Source organism: Sitophilus oryzae, unplaced genomic scaffold, assembly GCF_002938485.1.
Source record: "Sitophilus oryzae breed Bouriz unplaced genomic scaffold, Soryzae_2.0 scaffold_682_pilon_pilon, whole genome shotgun sequence".
NCBI classification, from domain to species: Eukaryota; Metazoa; Arthropoda; class Insecta; order Coleoptera; family Curculionidae; genus Sitophilus; species Sitophilus oryzae.
In genome coordinates this window covers 5,973,063-5,989,891 of record NW_022147287.1, presented here as the reverse complement: position 1 = coordinate 5,989,891, position 16,829 = coordinate 5,973,063, and the positions used below count along the sequence as shown (strand labels likewise).

The window sequence follows — 16,829 nt, the reverse complement described above, 5'->3', positions numbered from 1 at the left end:
ATATTTTCTCTTGCAGTATTTAAAAGTATCTACGCCACTGTAGTCTACGTAAGAAGTTTTATGGGAATCAGTTTTCACCTTCTCGATACCTTTCGCAATAACAGAGATACAGGGGTGACTCAAATTGCAAAATCATCAAAAAGGCTCTGTAGCTCAAAAACAAAGAAAACTATGAAAGTAGGGTAGGTAGGTTTGTGCAAACCGAATCACTAAACGAAAACACTTAACACTTTAAATTAATCTTTTTTTTTTAATAAATAGGTTATTGAGTTTTGTAAGATTGCGTTACAATAATAAATATAATTACAATATTATAGAAACTAAATATAATGAGTATTATTTATCACAATTGGTTATGAATGATGGTTTTTATCCAGTCCACAGTCGTAGGGATCTTGTGGTAAATTCCAGGTTGTTGTGCTTCACCGCAACCAAATCCAGCGCTGGTTATTCCTACCAAAGTCCAACGACCTGAAATATAAAAGAAAATTATCTAAGGAAAATAAGTAAAGAAAATTAAAACACTAAAGATTTCATTTCTGGAACTTGATTTAAAAATTATAATAAATCGAAAAAATATCAAAACTTTAACACCCTGTAGCTATGAATGTTGATATAAAAAATAAATCTTATTTTTACGCGAGGAATCTCCCCACGAGAGATGGCACATGTTTTATGAAACACCTTGTATACTCTTTATAGTTGAATTTGACCATTTTTTTTAAATTGTAACTCAATAAATTATGTACCTTTTTCTAAAACAATCAATGGTCCTCCAGAATCGCCAAGACAGGCATCGCGTTTGCCTTCCTTGTGACCTCCACATATCATTTCTGAATGCAGATCAACGTCTATTTGTTTTATCTTATGCCAGGCTCTGCATTCTCTTATATCTGTAAAATAACATCACACCAAAAGATTACATTAAATATTTCAACAAATTGCTCTTCAAAAAATTAATTTTTGAATGTCTATATGCATGTTACAATTAAAACAAAATAATAAAGTGGTAAGACATACTAATTTAAAATTGATTTTACCTAAAATAGGAACTGCAACACTTCTGAGTATATTTGTGCCCATCACCTTATCCCACGGGTTGACTTTGCCCCACCCGGCTACTACCGCATCTCTAGCTGTCAGTTTGATGTTCTTATCCGGCAAACAAATGGAGGAAATGTGGAAGTTGAAGCCTGCTTCTGTCACTAGTTCCAATAGCGCCAAATCGAATCTGTCAGGTTGGGTTGCTTTGTATTCAAACTTGGGATGAATCAGTAATTTCTTCACCTAAAATTACAAAAAAATCTGTGAAATAAATCTATGTCATATCACTATGTTACATAGATGTATCCCCTTAGTTCATGAAAAACGGGGCGAATTCGGAATTGGTGCATTGTGGTGAACATGAACAACATTGTGGTATTATAGAGTCAACCATCTATTGTTTATATTATATATAATTAATAAAATTATTATGAAACAAATTATATAGACAAATTATATTGTTTTGTATACAGCTGCATGCATATGCATATAAATAATAAATATTATAACATCTTTAAAAACAAAATTCATTTATTTTTTAAAGTTTAATATAAGCTTTATAAAAGAAATTAAGCGCTGCCTGTTTTGCCTGTTAAGATCAGTTTTTAAGGAACTTAACTTATCAATTCTAGAATAGTCTATTACGCCCTTCCTTCCTTACTTGCTGCGCGACAAAATTTGATCGTACTTTCAAACTTCAAAAGAGATAGAGAGATATTTATTGGGACTGAACAGTAGAACTCACTGCCAGAATTTCTTTAAAAATTTCAAAATACTGACTCTTCCTTTTTGAATCCGTTTGCTTAATCCGCAAGCACATATCTGCTATTCCCGAAAGGCCACCTCACAGCTATCCATAGGAATGCGGAGCACGATCTTTATCTGCCAACCCCGAGCTCAGAAATAGTTAAAGGCTCAATACTATACAGGGTGATCGAAATTGGTCTGTTTTAACAGAGAAAACCTGTTTCCTGACTAGATAGAGCAAAATGGACATAGATGTCACGGCGTTTAGTGGCGTAAACCGCCTGTTGATATTTTCACTGCCAACTGAGATAGGGGTCTTTTCGAATTTTTTACCATTTGGAAAAGAGACAATAGAAAAATTATGTCAATGTAGATTTTTAACACGGTGTTTTCTTTAAGGAACGTAACTTTCGCTTAAAACAAGAGCCTCCTGTACTTCAATTACAAGTGTTAGTGAGGTGAAATTTCTACATTTGCTTTAATAAACGGTTATTAATATGTAATATTTTGAGTAAAGTTTACCCTGTGTAGTTCAGCTGGTTGGGGTTCTTCGATTTTTCTACTATCCTCCGTATCCAACTCGCCTAAATACACCAAGATATCGGACAGTTTGGCTGTGAAAATACAATGGGCAGCTGTAGCTACGTATTTTCTGGAAACTATAAACATTAAAAATGTTCGGAACTTTTAGGCTTTTGTTTGTATAGTATAGTCCGTCTGGAAAGTATCCGGAATTGTATATTTTTCCTAATTTTAATGTATTTTTTTTCTGTAACACTCTAAGACAACAGTAATCCATCACGTAGGTTGTGTAATGAAGATTGAAGTGGAACGAGCAGCTCCACGAAATAAACAAGATTTGATTCGCTCAGTTTTACAGGCCTGGACTACCACCACTGAACATTATGGTTTGGACCTAGTTTCAGGTGTATCCTGGACGTTTAGTTAAGTGTTTGGAGTTAAATGGAGGTTGCATAAGTAAATAAAATTAATAATTTGTTATATTTTTTTAACTCAAGTCCTAAAAATATATATCGATAATTGTAATTTTGGTTTATTTTTTCCGGATACTTTCTAGATGAATAGAATTAAGTAAAACTTTAATTAACATTAACTCAAACGTTATCGCAACAGAAATTGTAAAGAAATCAAATCTGTTTTTTAACAATATTCGTTCTTGGTTAAATAGCCGAATTATACTAAAAATCTGACTTGTGGTAGACCCAATGTGAATTCATTACCATATTGGCTCTCCCAAGATTGCTTATACAGGGTGGGCCACTGAAAACTTACAATGGCTATAATTCTTAAAGCAAAAAAGATATCAAAAAATAAAAAATACAGTTTCTATAATATCGAGGGGGAATACATATGACGTATTTTTTGAACCACCCCGACCTACCCCTTAGGCGGCACCCCTACTCACTTGAAAATCTTAAATGGCAACACCCCACTTGTGACGCCTTTTTGGAAAGCCCATGAAAAATGCTAAACGATGATCATAAAGTTTTTAGGATGAAATTGAAAAACTACCCCTTACACGAAAAATTAGGTGGACATTAATGAAAAAAGTGATTCTTTCAGCATAAATTACAAATTGGGACCCAGTTTAATGAGGCAAATGAGGTATTTTTCCCCGACCACCCCTAGGTGCCACCACCCACTCACTTCTAATCTCAAGATAGCGATACCCCACTTGTGCCACTTCTTTGGAAAGCTAATTGAAATTGCTAAACGATGGTCATACAGATTTCAACTTCTGTCTTCTTTCAACAATTACTGGTAAGTAGTGATAAGAAATGTAGGTTTGACAATTTGAAAGAAATTTAAAATGATAATTTATTTTAACAATTGCTCAAAATGACAGCCCTTTTGTTCCATACAAAAATACAAACGATTTTCAAATTCTTCTCTCACTTTTTGGAAAGTCTCTCTCGGAATATTTCGACATGCTTCAGTTATCCTCTGCCGCAATTCTTGCAACGAACCTGGTTTTGTCTTGTAGACCATGGATTTAGTGTAACCCCACAAGAAAAAGTCTAAAGGAGTTAGATAAGGTGACCTTGGCGGCCACTCGATTGGACCCCTTCTGCCAATCCATTGCCTTGGATAATATCTATCCAACCACCGCCTTGTGACAATAGAATAATGCGGAGGGGCTTCATCTTGCTGAAAGTGTATGAGGTCTTCATTAAGAGTTAAATTTCCTTCCAAATCTCTTTGATTTTCAACCTCATTTACAATGGCTAGCTCTATCAAATTGTTCAGCATTTCCACATAAGCATCACCAGTCAAATTTCCGTCGATGAAAAATGGACCTATAATTTTATCGCCTAGTATTCCACACCAAACATTGAGCTTTTTGGGATGTTGGGTGTGTCCTTCAACAACAATATGCGGATTCTCATCGCTCCAGTATATGCAGTTCTGCTTATTCACAATTCCGTTTAAAAAAATGAGCACTCATCACTAAAACAAATATTTTTAGTAAGTGAAGGTTCCCTTCGAATTTCCTCCGTCATTAGTTCACAGAACTGAATCCTTCTATCTGGATCGTCGTCGCCAAGTTCCTGCAGAATCTTCATTTTGTAGGGATGGAATTTGTGCATTTTCAATACTCTCCTGACAGATGTTCGAGGTATACCTGTGATTAATTCCAACTGGCGTGTTGATGCTTCTGGATTGACCGATACCTGACCAATAACTTCCATCTGCATTTCTTCATTCAGTACCCTGGGCCCTGTCCTTGTTTTATTTTTGACCGACCCAGTTTCTTGAAACTTTTAAATCAAATCTCTAACATAAACGTGACTTACGTTTTTGTCCGGATTACTCTCATTGAAAGCACGGGTCGTTCTCAAATAACACATACCTTCAGCACCATAAAGAAAAACTATTTGAATTCTTTCTTCCACAGTATAAACCATTTTTCTTTCAAATAAGCGAATCAAATAAACGTTTAAAATACCACCAAATTTACAAACGATTGACAATCGAAGACAGTGCAAAAACGCAAAGATATGCCGGTTTAAGATTCCTGTTTGTTGAAAGTAAAAAAATAGACGATAAGGAAGAATTTGCGTTATAGCAAAATTAGGCTGTAAAAACATCTTTGTGTTGCCTTTTTTATTATCTACATTTAAAAATGGCATTGATGAAATTAGAAGTGAGGAGATGGCACCTAGGGGTGGGTCGGGGTGGTTTAAAAAATGCCTCATTTGCCTCATTTAGCTGGGTCCCAAATTGTAACTTATGCTGAAAAAATTACTTTTTTCATTAATGTCCGCCTAATTTTTCGTGTAAGGGGTAGTTTTTCAATTTCACCCTAAAAACGTTATGATCGTCGTTTAGAATTTTTCATGGGCTTTCCAAAAAGGCGCCACAAGTGGGGTATTGCCATTTAAGATCTTCAAGTGAGTAGGGGTGCCGCCTAAGGGGTAGGTCGGGGTGGTTCAAAAAATACGTCATATGTATTCCCCTTCGATATCATAGAAACGGTATTTTTTATTTTTTTGATATCTTTCTTGGTTTAATCATAGTCATTGTAAGTTTTCAGTGGCCCACCCTGTATAGAAGGTATGATTTTTAATCTATAATAATTACCTATAACACCTCCACATTGGTAATTGGATACTTTAATGTAAGCTTGCCATGGAAATTGACCAAATCTGGCTTCTTTTCCACCAACGATTCTCTTCTGCATTATCCTGTCATTCGATATGCCACAATTATCATCTTCTATATCGAACAACCCGTTTCTTCTTTCCATAGGTGCCATAACTGATTTGTCTTTAATCCTAAATAAATAAAAATTTGATAGTTTAAACCAGGTTTAAACGTTGTTTTATGTTAGCATTATCAGCAAATGATTAAAACTAGTTTTAATTTTAGGTTTTATCTTTATATTTACTTTATCTTTAGTTTTATCTTTATTTTCCAATTTCCGTAACCATGGCTGCTTTTATGTAGTTAATGCCCAAGGACTGTATATACTCTAAAGGACTGTTCGATCGCGTCAAATCGCCGCTGTCAAATGACCTGTCAAATGACCAGCGCTCCACAGTGCGGCGGATGGTTATTCTAGCGGGACAAAATCTCAAGAGCAATGTTTGGGACTTAAAATCTAAGAACGTAGCAAATGGTCTAATATATAGCAACTATATGGTTAAATTTATTTATTTATTAACAACTTAATTTATTAATAAATAAATACAAGATAATAAAACTATGATATTATTCGTACATGATACACAAAAACCGTATTGTAAACTATTGCCAAATACATAAAATTATGATATCAAAAAACTCTTTAGCAGTTATTTTTAAATTAATTTGTAATCTTGTGACACCCTCTATAATTTATTTTAAAAAAATATATTTTATTTTGAAAATAATAAATAAGATAGATATTTTAATTTTAATTTTAACACTCGGTAATTGTAAATTCATATATTAAGTATCTAAGACAATTTTTTAAACTCAGTGCCTTTTGATGGAGTTGTTTTGTTTTTATACTATCCGATTGAAATGAATCTTTTTGGGCATTCACCTGTTAAGCTTGAACTCCCTGTGACTGCGACTACCTGTGTTGGTAACTATTGGTAACTCAAAAGATCTACATCATTCAATATATCGATATTTGAAAAAAAAGTGTAAGTTTGATATCTGCAGAACAAAGGCACGAAGGATTTTAACAAATAATATACATACAGTAGAAAAGTACATACCTTTGGCAATCTTCAACATAATTTGGCTTTCTAATAAAATGTATAAGCATTTGTAAATATTTTGTTTTCGTATGATCTCTGCCTTGCTGAGCAGAAAACGACCAAATTTGGTTGATAAAAATGTATCGAAATACAAAGAATATTCATGCATTTTTTATCAATTGGAATGTCTACTATTTATTCTTATCAGTACACATTTTTTGGCTTATTTCTAACCAAACGCTTTTGTCCCGCTAAATTTATCTTCCAACGCACTGTGCGCTCGTCCGTCAAATGCAAAAATAACTGTCACTGTCTAAAATCTTTAGCGCCAACTTCAACTCGGTCAGTAGATGACGTAAAAAAACTGACAGTGCAGGAAGATAGGAATCGAACTATCCTTATCTCTATAGTATCCTTGGTTAATGCCAATAAATTGGAGGAGGGGGGGAGCATTACTTAGACGTGTAAAAGTACGTATGTACATTTCAACATTTACAATAAAGAGTACAAAATGCATTCGGAAGTATAAGAAGAAGATCTGTTCAAAGAGCTATAACAAAGATTGAACAAAAAATAAATTTGTGCATTATGGAGGGTGGTAACACTTTCGAACATGTAGAGCATTAGAAACTAGTTTGTAGAAGTTGATTTATTTATAATAACTACGATTAATATTATGCATATTATTAGATTGTACACTGAGATTTAAAATTCATATTAAAAAAGGTTGACCTGTATATTATTTATTTGAATCTTTCAATTCGATTGGTTTTTTTTATTCAATGTTAATTAGCGCTGAACAATATTGTTTTAATTATTTTAAATAATAATTAATTAGTATTATTTTGTTATTGTTAAGGTACCCAAAACAAAAAAAAATAGTATCAAGTGTTATTGTTCTCAAAAGACCAAGTTCTTTCAAAACCCGAAATAAAAAATGCAGGTCCGTATTTAAAAAAAAATAAGTTGACCTCTGTATCTCACAAATTATCAGCTAATTCGAAAATCTAAAAATACTATGAGATAGCCCTAATCAAGTGGCTATGAGAATGTGAAATTAGTTTTTTGATTTTCTAAAAAGTAACAACAGAAGAAAATAAAATTGTTTTTCAAAAAAATCCGTTTTTTCCAAAAAACTCTCTCAATTTTGTAGCACCCTGTATAGGTTTGGGAATCGAAGTTTGCACAGGCCAAATCCAAGCACGGTTTCTGGTCAACCGGCCTGAGCGTCTGTGGGAGCCTTTAGACGAAGCTTTACATAACTTACTGGATTTCATTTTCAGAATAATCCATATCGTACAACTCCTCCTCATCCTTTTTCTTGATATGTTTGACACAGCAGGCTACTATCCAAGGACTGGCACCGCATCCAGATTGGCTGGACCCCCCTACCCACCAGCAAGCCACTGAGAGTGTACAAGCGTGGGAAAACCCCTTCCTTTGACATCTGGATGGATAGCCGAACATCGTGACAAAAACTCTACCTAAAAAGGAACAAGATTAAAAATCTGACATCGGCGGCTTGTACCAGACGATCGAAAAAAAAACGGCGTCGAAGACGGCAGGGGAATGACAACCGATGACAATTTTGGCGAGGTCAAGCCCTAGGCGTTATTTACTTGGCCCGTGCTCTTCTTTATATTTTAATGGCGCTTACTGCTAGTTTATGTAGTTTAAAATTCGAGTATCCTTTTTTAATCTTTCTTTAATATTATTAATAAGCGTTAATATTTTATAAATTTTAGTAAATAATATCTAGAGATTGGCCATATGAAGATAGTATCTATAAAACATGACCTGCAATAATTTATAAATATTACTTAAATATTTATATTTATAATAAGGAAGTTTATAAATAACATGATATTGTTATAATATTTTAAAACTTTTACACACTGTATCTCCGAAACTAATCATTTAAGGACATATATTTATACGAACTTTTTTACTTATTTTTAACTGCAGAATATGCTGCCGAAATTTCCGGAATACAGTCGGCTATCCTGAATACTATTTTAAACAGGCACCTACCTGTAACGTCCTTAAAATATCCACCCAGCTCCACATCTTGCAATACGCTTTTCCGTTTCCACACATCATCTAGCTTCCAAAAACTCCACAAACACCACACGGGCTGCACACATCCGAACACAAACAAGATTTTCGACATTAGAAGCATGTTTTTTAGGCATTTTCGTACTTTTTTTCACGCGCAAACACTCAAAACGCATGCTATTTCATGTTTTCGTCGAATAATTACATTGATAGTGTTGTCAGTTAAAGATTTTAGTGTGATAAGTTAGTATAAAGTCGAGGAATTAACGGTTCACATTTTGTAACTGTACTACCGCGGTACTGGTTGGGGTCAATGGTACCGATGATGGTACAATAGCGTTTGGTTGGCTGTTCCCATTTTGTACCAATAAAATGATGGTACTAGCACATATTTGCGGTTTCAAAGAATTTGTTGCTAAATTTATAATTTTGCAATACGTATCATTATATGTATCATTATTATTTATTAGTAACAATAACAATAATGTAATAAGCTTGTTATTCCATTTTTTTCTAGCAAAAACTATAACAGTATATAGAAAAATTTGTTTTAAAGCTCCGTCTAGACGTAACGTTTTACCTGGCAGTCTTACCTGACCTTCTAGAGAACTGACTGGATCATTGAGTTTTACAACAAAACTGTCGGTTTGCTTAAAACATGGTTCATGCCGTAAGACAATTTTAAAGGAACCTGGAAACATCCCAGACCAGGCATCAATTGGACCACGTAATCGTTCGAAGGACGCCTCTAAAAGATGTCAGACTCACAAAATCCAGAATAGATGCCGAATGGTACCGACCACCGAATTAATTTCAAAAAGGAAAATCCAGTTAAAACCCAAACATCAAAACTGTAAAAAAGCAAAATAACATGACCAGTCTAAAGAACAACGACACCGCCTACGCCCCTCTGGAAAGATATCAAAGAATCACTTCCACCGGTAACGTCAATTTCGGACGCTGAAGAAGGCTGGACACAATTGAGGGATGCGATTTATAGTACCAGCGAAGCAGTACTGGAAAAATGCCACAAATAAAACAACCAGACTGGTTTAACGAAAATTAACCGCATATACAGGCTTTGTTGGAACAGATCGCCAACAACACGCTTCGAAGAAACCAATCTTTTCTTCACAGAAAAGTTCATGAAAGCAAACGCCTTGCGTAACCAACTTCTGATGCGTGCCAAATACTCGTCAGCGAGTAATGGCAGTAATTAAGTAAGCCTATGGTCTAAGCCAATAAAATGAGTTATAACTCAAGAAAGGGGGACATAACAGATCTGTAAGATCGCAGTTACTTACCCACCTCCCATAAATTTTACATTCTACATCACCCTGTAGTATCTAATTGTCTGAGATATTATACCGAAAAATGTTGTTAATATATAGTTTAAAATTATACGTTAAACAATTTTATATTTAACATAAAATATTTATGTAATCATTTATAAACCATACGAAGATATATAAAACATGACCTAATATAATTTATAAATATTACTTAAATATTTGTATTTTTAATGAGTAAGTTTATAAATAACAAGAAAATTGTTGTAATATTTTGTATTTTATTTAAAAATATTCAAAAAAATATATATTATCCCATCTGTCGTTAAACATCAAGAGTTAACGCTACAGACACTGCAGGAATTTTTAAAATGTTCTAAAATTCACTCATAGATGGCAAGAGTATATATAGCAGGATTGTTTGAATACAAGTTAAATCGGCTGCCGAAACCGAAATGGTGCATCCTTTGGGTGCATCAGACATAGCAGGACACAACTAATGATACAGGAGGAAATGAAATGAATAAAGATAATAAAGATACTCTTTATTTGAAGACAGGAAAACTTGTTGAATACCCAGTTGTGACAATACAGTTTTGTTTAAAAAGAGGATGAAACTATGAAGAAAGCTCGTATCCAAGTTATTATGATAAATCTACATATTTAAACGTATCTTTAAAATTATTATCACAGTCTAGGAGGCACAAATAAAACATATATGAATTGAGAAAAAGTATGACTTTATTTATTCACAAAAAAACTTCTTCTATTCTTCAGACTTATTTTCCACATGGCACAACCGATGGTTTGATCTGGTATTTCTGGCAGGCGCAGTATTTACCAAATGGAATATCAGCTGGCAACACCAAAGGAACATCGACATCGGGATGGTCGATAATTTGTGGGCTCGGCTCAGGTGGGCAAGCGATCTTGCCTGGCAGAGGAGGCAACGCCACGGCTGATGCGGCAGGTACAGAGATAGCAGCAGCAGCAAGGGGCAAGCTTTGAACACCGCTCAGAGACAGGTTAGGTGCTTCAGGTCAGGGAACAATCAATATAAGAAGGTTGAAAGGAATGGTGGATACAACTTGTACCCTATAGGTTAGTACAAGTGCTGGTAGAGATGTTCAAGCATTACTAAAGAAATATCGACGTCAGAGGTCTTCATAATCAGTCTTCTTGATAATGATTTGGTAGACAAGTCGTCTTTTTGAGATCAAATGAACTATCAGACACAGCTGATGATACAGGAGGCAGTGAAATGAATAAAAAGATACAGTTTATTTGAAAAGAAGAAAGCAGTAGGAAAGAGACACACCTAGAGGACCGTTTATAGACAACTTAAATGCTTCTAATCTAGGATCAGGTAATGCAGGAAAATTTAGAGGAATGGTGAATATAATTGGGTACAATCTAGTTTTGTTCAAAGAGAGGATAACAACTAATGAACGAGTGGGTATTTATGATTGGGAATTATAATGTATTTTTAAAACTATTATCACAGTCTAAGGAGGCACAAATAAAACATATATGAATTGAGAAAAAAGTATGATTTTATTTATTCAGAAAAAAAACTTCTTCTATTCTTCAGACTTATTTTCCACATGGCACAACCGATGGTTTGATCTGGTATTTCTGGCAGGCGCAGTATTTACCCAATGGAATATCAGCTGGCAACACCAAAGGAATATCGACATCGGGATGGTCGATAATTTGTGGGCTCGGCTCAGGTGGGCAAGCGATCTTGCCTGGCAGAGGAGGCAACGCGACGGCTGGTGCGGCAGGTACAGAGATAGCAGCAGTAGCAAGGAACAATCTTTGAACACCGCTCAGAGACAGGTTATGTGCTTCAGATCCGGGAACAGTCAATATAGGAAGGTTGAAAGGAATGGTGGATACAACTTGTACCCTATAGGTTAGTACAAGTGCTGGTAGAGATGTTCAAGCATTACTAAAGAAATATCGACGTCAGAGGTCTTCATAATCAGTCTTCTTGATAATGATTTGGCAGACAAGTCGTCTTTTTGAGATCAAATGAACTATCAGATACAGCTGATGATACAGGAGGCAATGAAATGAATAAAAAGATACAGTTTATTTGAAAAGAAGAAAGCAGTAGGAAAGAGACCCACTTAGAGGACCGTTTATAAACAGCTTAAATGCTTCTAATCTAGGATCAGGTAATGCAGGAAAATTTAGAGGAATGGTGAATATAATTGGGTACAATCAAGTTTTGTTCAAAGAGAGAATAACAACTAATGAACGAGTGGGTATTTATGATTGGGAATTATAATGTATTTTTAAAACTATTATCACAGTCTAAGGAGGCACAAATAAAACATATATGAATTGAGAAAAAAGTATGATTTTATTTATTCAGAAAAAAACTTCTTCTATTCTTCAGACTTATTTTCCACATGGCACAACCGATGGTTTGATCTGGTATTTCTGGCAGGCGCAGTATTTACCCAATGGAATATCGGCTGGCAACACCAAAGGAATATCGACATCGGGATGGTCGATAATTTGTGGGCTCGGCTCAGGTGGGCAAGCGATCTTGCCTGGCAGAGGAGGCAACGCCACGGCTGGTGCGGCAGGTACAGAGATAGCAGCGGTAGGAAGGGACAAGCTTGGAGCACCGCTCAGGGACAGTTTAGGTGCTTCCGGTCCGGGAATAGTCAATGCAGGAAGGTTGAGAGGAATAGAAGACGCAATTGGGACAGTGTAAGTCGTTGCAGGTGCTGGCGCATATACTGGTGCAGGTGCTGGTAAAGGTGCAGGTGCATATACCGGTGCGGGTGCGTATACAGGGGCAGGAGCATAGACGGGGGGTAAAGGAGCAGGTGCAGGTAGTACTATGGGAGCGGGAAGGGAAATTGTAGCTGGGGGACAAGATGGGAGAGGAGCAGGGGGTAAGGGTGCAGGAGGTAAAGGTAGGCACGGAGGTGGAAGGGGGATACAGTCAGCGTTGCACTGTAAAAGAAAAACGAAATTAGAATTGTACTTATCTACTATATTCTATATATATATATATATATATATATATATATATATTTATTAATATATATATATATATATATATATATATATATATATATATATATATATATATATATATATATATATATATATATATATATATTATATTTTGTTTGTTATAGTTCAAGTTAAAATGTAAGAATAACTTCAACAAGTCTAACTTCAACTCGTCAATGAACATACGTAAATAATTTTCGGCATTTAATTTTTTACTTTTTTTATTTAATTTTATTGATGTCGATCCTAGTCTCTCTGTTTTTAATAATGAATATTTAAAAGCTTTCGAGAATAAAACAATCAAATGTCAGTCGGTTAATTGAAAATGAAATTGCTTACAACTTAAATTTGAAATGAAATTAAACAATTAAAATTTAATAAATCGAATGTAGGCAGCATAAAGGTAGAATTATTATTATAGCTTAGCAGATTTCTCGATTTAGTTAAGTTGATTAAAACAATTCTGAACAAAATTAGTTAATTACAAAGCGATATAAACATATTAGGCATTATTTTGAATGTTATAATCCTACCTTTGTAGTCCCTAACATGAATTAACTATATTTTAATTTACTATACAGGGTGGTCGGAACTTTGTTCCGGGAACTTCGGTAGCATATTCTGCAGATAAAATGGTCGTGTAAATGTATGTCCTAAAAGGTTTAGTTTCGGAGATACAGGGCGTAGAACTTTCATTTTTATTTCGATTTTTTCCAAATAATATCTGAAGTAACGTCAAAATTTGGATGAAAACTGGTATGTGGGAGTTTTTTGGCATGATAAATTTGATTTTGATGTCAATATGACGCCTACTTGTCTGCGGCGCCACCTACATATTTTTAACTGATTTGAAGAGTAATAACTTTTCGTCCGTACCTGTATAAAACTACTGAGTAAAGACCATACATTTACTACGTTTCTTACGTAAAAAAGGTATTTTGGTAAAAATCGCTACGAGTAAATGGTTGTCAAGATATTTAGAATCTAAATTATTAATACCTGTCATCATTGACATAAATTAAACATGTTGACTAAATAGTTATTAGACTGAAATCAGAAATTTGACAGGTTTCTTAGCGATTTTTATCAAGAGACATTTTTCACGTAAAAAAATTACGGATATATATATTTCTTCACTCAGTAGTTTTATACAGGTACAGACGAAAAGTTATTACCCTCCAAACCACCTAGATAAAAATCCATATAAAAATGAAACTTCCACATCCTGTATCTCCGAAACTAAGCATTTTAGGACATAGATATTTATGCGAACCTATACATTCCGGAATACAGTTCGGACCGCCCTGTACACACAGAAATACCCGGAGAAAATGATCAATAATTTATGTACATTAGAAATCTAGATCAAAAAAAATATTTTATTTTAATTGAATGAAAAGATAAATGCACTTCTAATACTTATCAAAAAACAGCGGCTACCACAGATCACATTTTTATTCACTGTCTAGGTATTTTTTCTTTAAACTAAAGCGTTACCATATACTATGTCAAATGTCAAAATTCGAAAACGAGGAGCGTGAGAAGAACTATATAATGTTAAAATCACAATAATTAATTTATGATGATGAAACAAACAAAAACGAAATGCCTAATTAAGTTCTGTGTGTTTGCAAAGTTTGAAAATATATCATTATAAGAAATAAACTTTTTAAAAAACATATTTTTGGACAATCTATAGGTATTATAGAATTGAGAACATCAAAAAACAAGATCAACTTACTTGGTTGGCAACGGCCACTACACTGAAAACTGCAACCATGAATCTGAAAGCCATTTTTTTGGACTTTTTTTAGTTGTATATGTTTTTATCGATATGACTTTTGGTCGAATATGATTGTGATCGATGGAGATGTCCATTTTTATACAGAATCGATTATCAACAGTGTTATTGGGAAGTACTAAGAGATACGTGATATTTTTCTTCCAGGAAGTGGATGACAACGTCACCGTATTATATTTTCATTTCTGTGTGGGTATATGTATTTTCTTTAACAGTTGTTATGTAATTATGAAAATATTTTTAATGTGACTCAATTAAAATAAGGTTTGGAATGTTACATTGGAGTTTGGTCAGACATAAACATAGTATTTCTGTTTCCTGTATGAAGAATTATATAAGTCTCACTATAGGGTCTATTATTTTACTGAATTACTTTTCAAAATATCTTCTTCTTATCACGCCCTGTCCTGCCGAAGGTTGGCGATCCAAATGGCAATTGTGGCTCTGGAAACTGCAGCCCGGAGAGGAGCGTTCAAACCATCTCCTTAAATATTTTAGCCATGAGTTCTGGCGGTTTCCTACTGATCTTTTCCCTTGCACTTTGCCCTCTATTATGAGGCACAGTATTTCGTATCTATCACCTCTCATCACATGACCCAGGTATTCCATTTTTCTTTCCTTGATGCTGTTCAGTATCTCTTTTTGTTTCTCCATGCGCTGGAGTACTTCATCGTTGGTGATCCTTTGCACCCATGAGATTCGCAGCAGCCGTCTGTACACATACATTTCGAAGGCTTCTATTCTCTTTTCGGTCTGTAAATCCAGTGTCCAGCTCTCACATCCATAGAGTAACACAGAGAAGACGTAGCATCTGGCCATTCGAGTTTTGAGTTCCGCACTGAGGTGAAAATATCAGGTCTGCATTTTTATCTCAATATTAATTTAATTACGGCCTGTTGTGTTTGACCTCTTTCTTTGTCTACATCCAGTCTCCTATCCCTGTGTCCTGCACCAGCTTGTGCAGGTCCTTGATAGGATGGGAGCGTAGTTCCTCCGGTTCTAGCTTTGCTTTTCCAAATAGAAAATGTCGCTTGCAATCCAGAGCCTCGCAGTGACATATGCTCTGCTGTTTCAAGATCTTTACAGCAGAGTCTGCAGCAAAGACTGCCTTGAAACAGGTTAAGCTTGTTCAGGTAGCACTTAACAGTTATATGTCCTGTTGAGAGACCTTTAATTTGCACTTTATTTTTTGAGATTTTAGTATTAGGTCTTTGGACGAAGGTCCTAGAAAGACCTACTGGTCCTAGAAATACTGGAATCCATACTTGTTCTAGACCAGAATAGGATTGCAAGCCAACTTTCAAATTAAGAAATAGAGGACTAGAGGACTAATTAACCAAAAAAATATATCAACGATATGCGATTTATGGTCTTTCTTACAAAATATTTGCATTTATTTAAGTCTCACCCTGTACTTAAGTTCATTCTAATAACAAAAAAAAATATTGCTTATAATTTTCAATTTTTATGTTCGAGGTACCGTATGATCGAAAAAAATGGCGTCCAGTTGGCTGGGAAATGACGATCGATGAGATTTCCCATATAAATTTACACATAAAATGACAAAATGACAGCGATCTTCATTTCATAGCCATCGCTCACGCCGTTTTTATTCGATCATACGGTATATTTATTTAATCGCTAGACATAGACTGAATATATTTATTATAGTTTAATTCTATTTATTTAGTTCATTAAACTTGACCTACCTTAACCTAAATAAATTCTGCGAAATAAAATAGGTATCGGTTTATATTACTCGTTAAAATATTTCGACTATTAAGTTCAAGTTCATTAATTTATTTAACAATAAACTTTGTGTAGAGCATATATTACAAATTGGTCTACATTATTTGTAACAATAAGTAAATTTAAATATTACATTAAATAGTGAAAATAAATATAGAGTGATATATATTTTTGAGAGGCCATAGCAAGCCAAATCATATAAGTAGGGGTGTGGGTAGTTTTTACCCTTCCCATACAAAGAAAACATAGGCACCTCAAATCTCCAATGCAGTTATTTTGACAAAAATACGCAGTAGTTCATGTCCACGGAATTTTGTGACACTTTGTCTATAAAAATGGTCCAAAAAATGAATTTATACTAATATATAAAATCCTTAAGTGACTGACATACTGATTAGC

The 16,829-nt window shown here is 34.5% G+C and overlaps 2 protein-coding genes across 3 annotated transcripts; both read right to left on the bottom strand.

The window, feature by feature from the left end:
* Nucleotides 1-266: 266 nt before the first annotated feature.
* Nucleotides 267-8,832, bottom strand: LOC115887901 (serine protease 27). 2 transcript variants are annotated; one of them, XM_030907429.1, is made up of 7 exons: nucleotides 8,532-8,832; nucleotides 7,768-7,984; nucleotides 5,395-5,588; nucleotides 2,314-2,450; nucleotides 1,041-1,287; nucleotides 750-893; nucleotides 267-471 (listed from the first exon to the last, which is right to left on the bottom strand). In XM_030907429.1, exons 1-7 carry the CDS (start codon nucleotides 8,677-8,679, stop codon nucleotides 344-346), a joined length of 1,215 nt encoding a protein of 404 aa, XP_030763289.1. In that variant the 5' UTR covers nucleotides 8,680-8,832; the 3' UTR covers nucleotides 267-343. The 2 variants fall into 2 exon arrangements, with proteins under 2 accessions (XP_030763289.1, XP_030763290.1); XM_030907430.1 differs by having other exon boundaries at nucleotides 2,314-2,405.
* A 3,361-nt stretch (nucleotides 8,833-12,193) lies between these two features.
* Nucleotides 12,194-14,753, bottom strand: LOC115887902 (vegetative cell wall protein gp1-like). Its single transcript, XM_030907431.1, has 2 exons — nucleotides 14,622-14,753; nucleotides 12,194-12,817 (listed from the first exon to the last, which is right to left on the bottom strand). Exons 1-2 carry the CDS (start codon nucleotides 14,673-14,675, stop codon nucleotides 12,251-12,253), a joined length of 621 nt encoding a protein of 206 aa, XP_030763291.1. The 5' UTR covers nucleotides 14,676-14,753; the 3' UTR covers nucleotides 12,194-12,250.
* Nucleotides 14,754-16,829: the final 2,076 nt, after the last annotated feature.

What these genes read in the sequence shown, in the direction of transcription:
- LOC115887901 (XM_030907429.1), bottom strand. Translation starts at nt 8,679, where the DNA reads ATGCTTCTAATGTCGAAAATCTTGTTTGTGTTCGGATGTGTGCAGCCC. An exon ending in TATTCTGAAAATGAAATCCA is followed by an intron (nt 5,589 to 7,767) that starts GTAAGTTATGTA and finishes TTATTTATTTAG; the next exon opens with GATTAAAGACAAATCAGTTA. An exon ending in ATTGATTGTTTTAGAAAAAG is followed by an intron (nt 472 to 749) that starts GTACATAATTTA and finishes TTTATATTTCAG; the next exon opens with GTCGTTGGACTTTGGTAGGA.
- LOC115887902 (XM_030907431.1), bottom strand. Translation starts at nt 14,675, where the DNA reads ATGGCTTTCAGATTCATGGTTGCAGTTTTCAGTGTAGTGGCCGTTGCC. An exon ending in TAGTGGCCGTTGCCAACCAA is followed by an intron (nt 12,818 to 14,621) that starts GTAAGTTGATCT and finishes TTTCTTTTACAG; the next exon opens with TGCAACGCTGACTGTATCCC.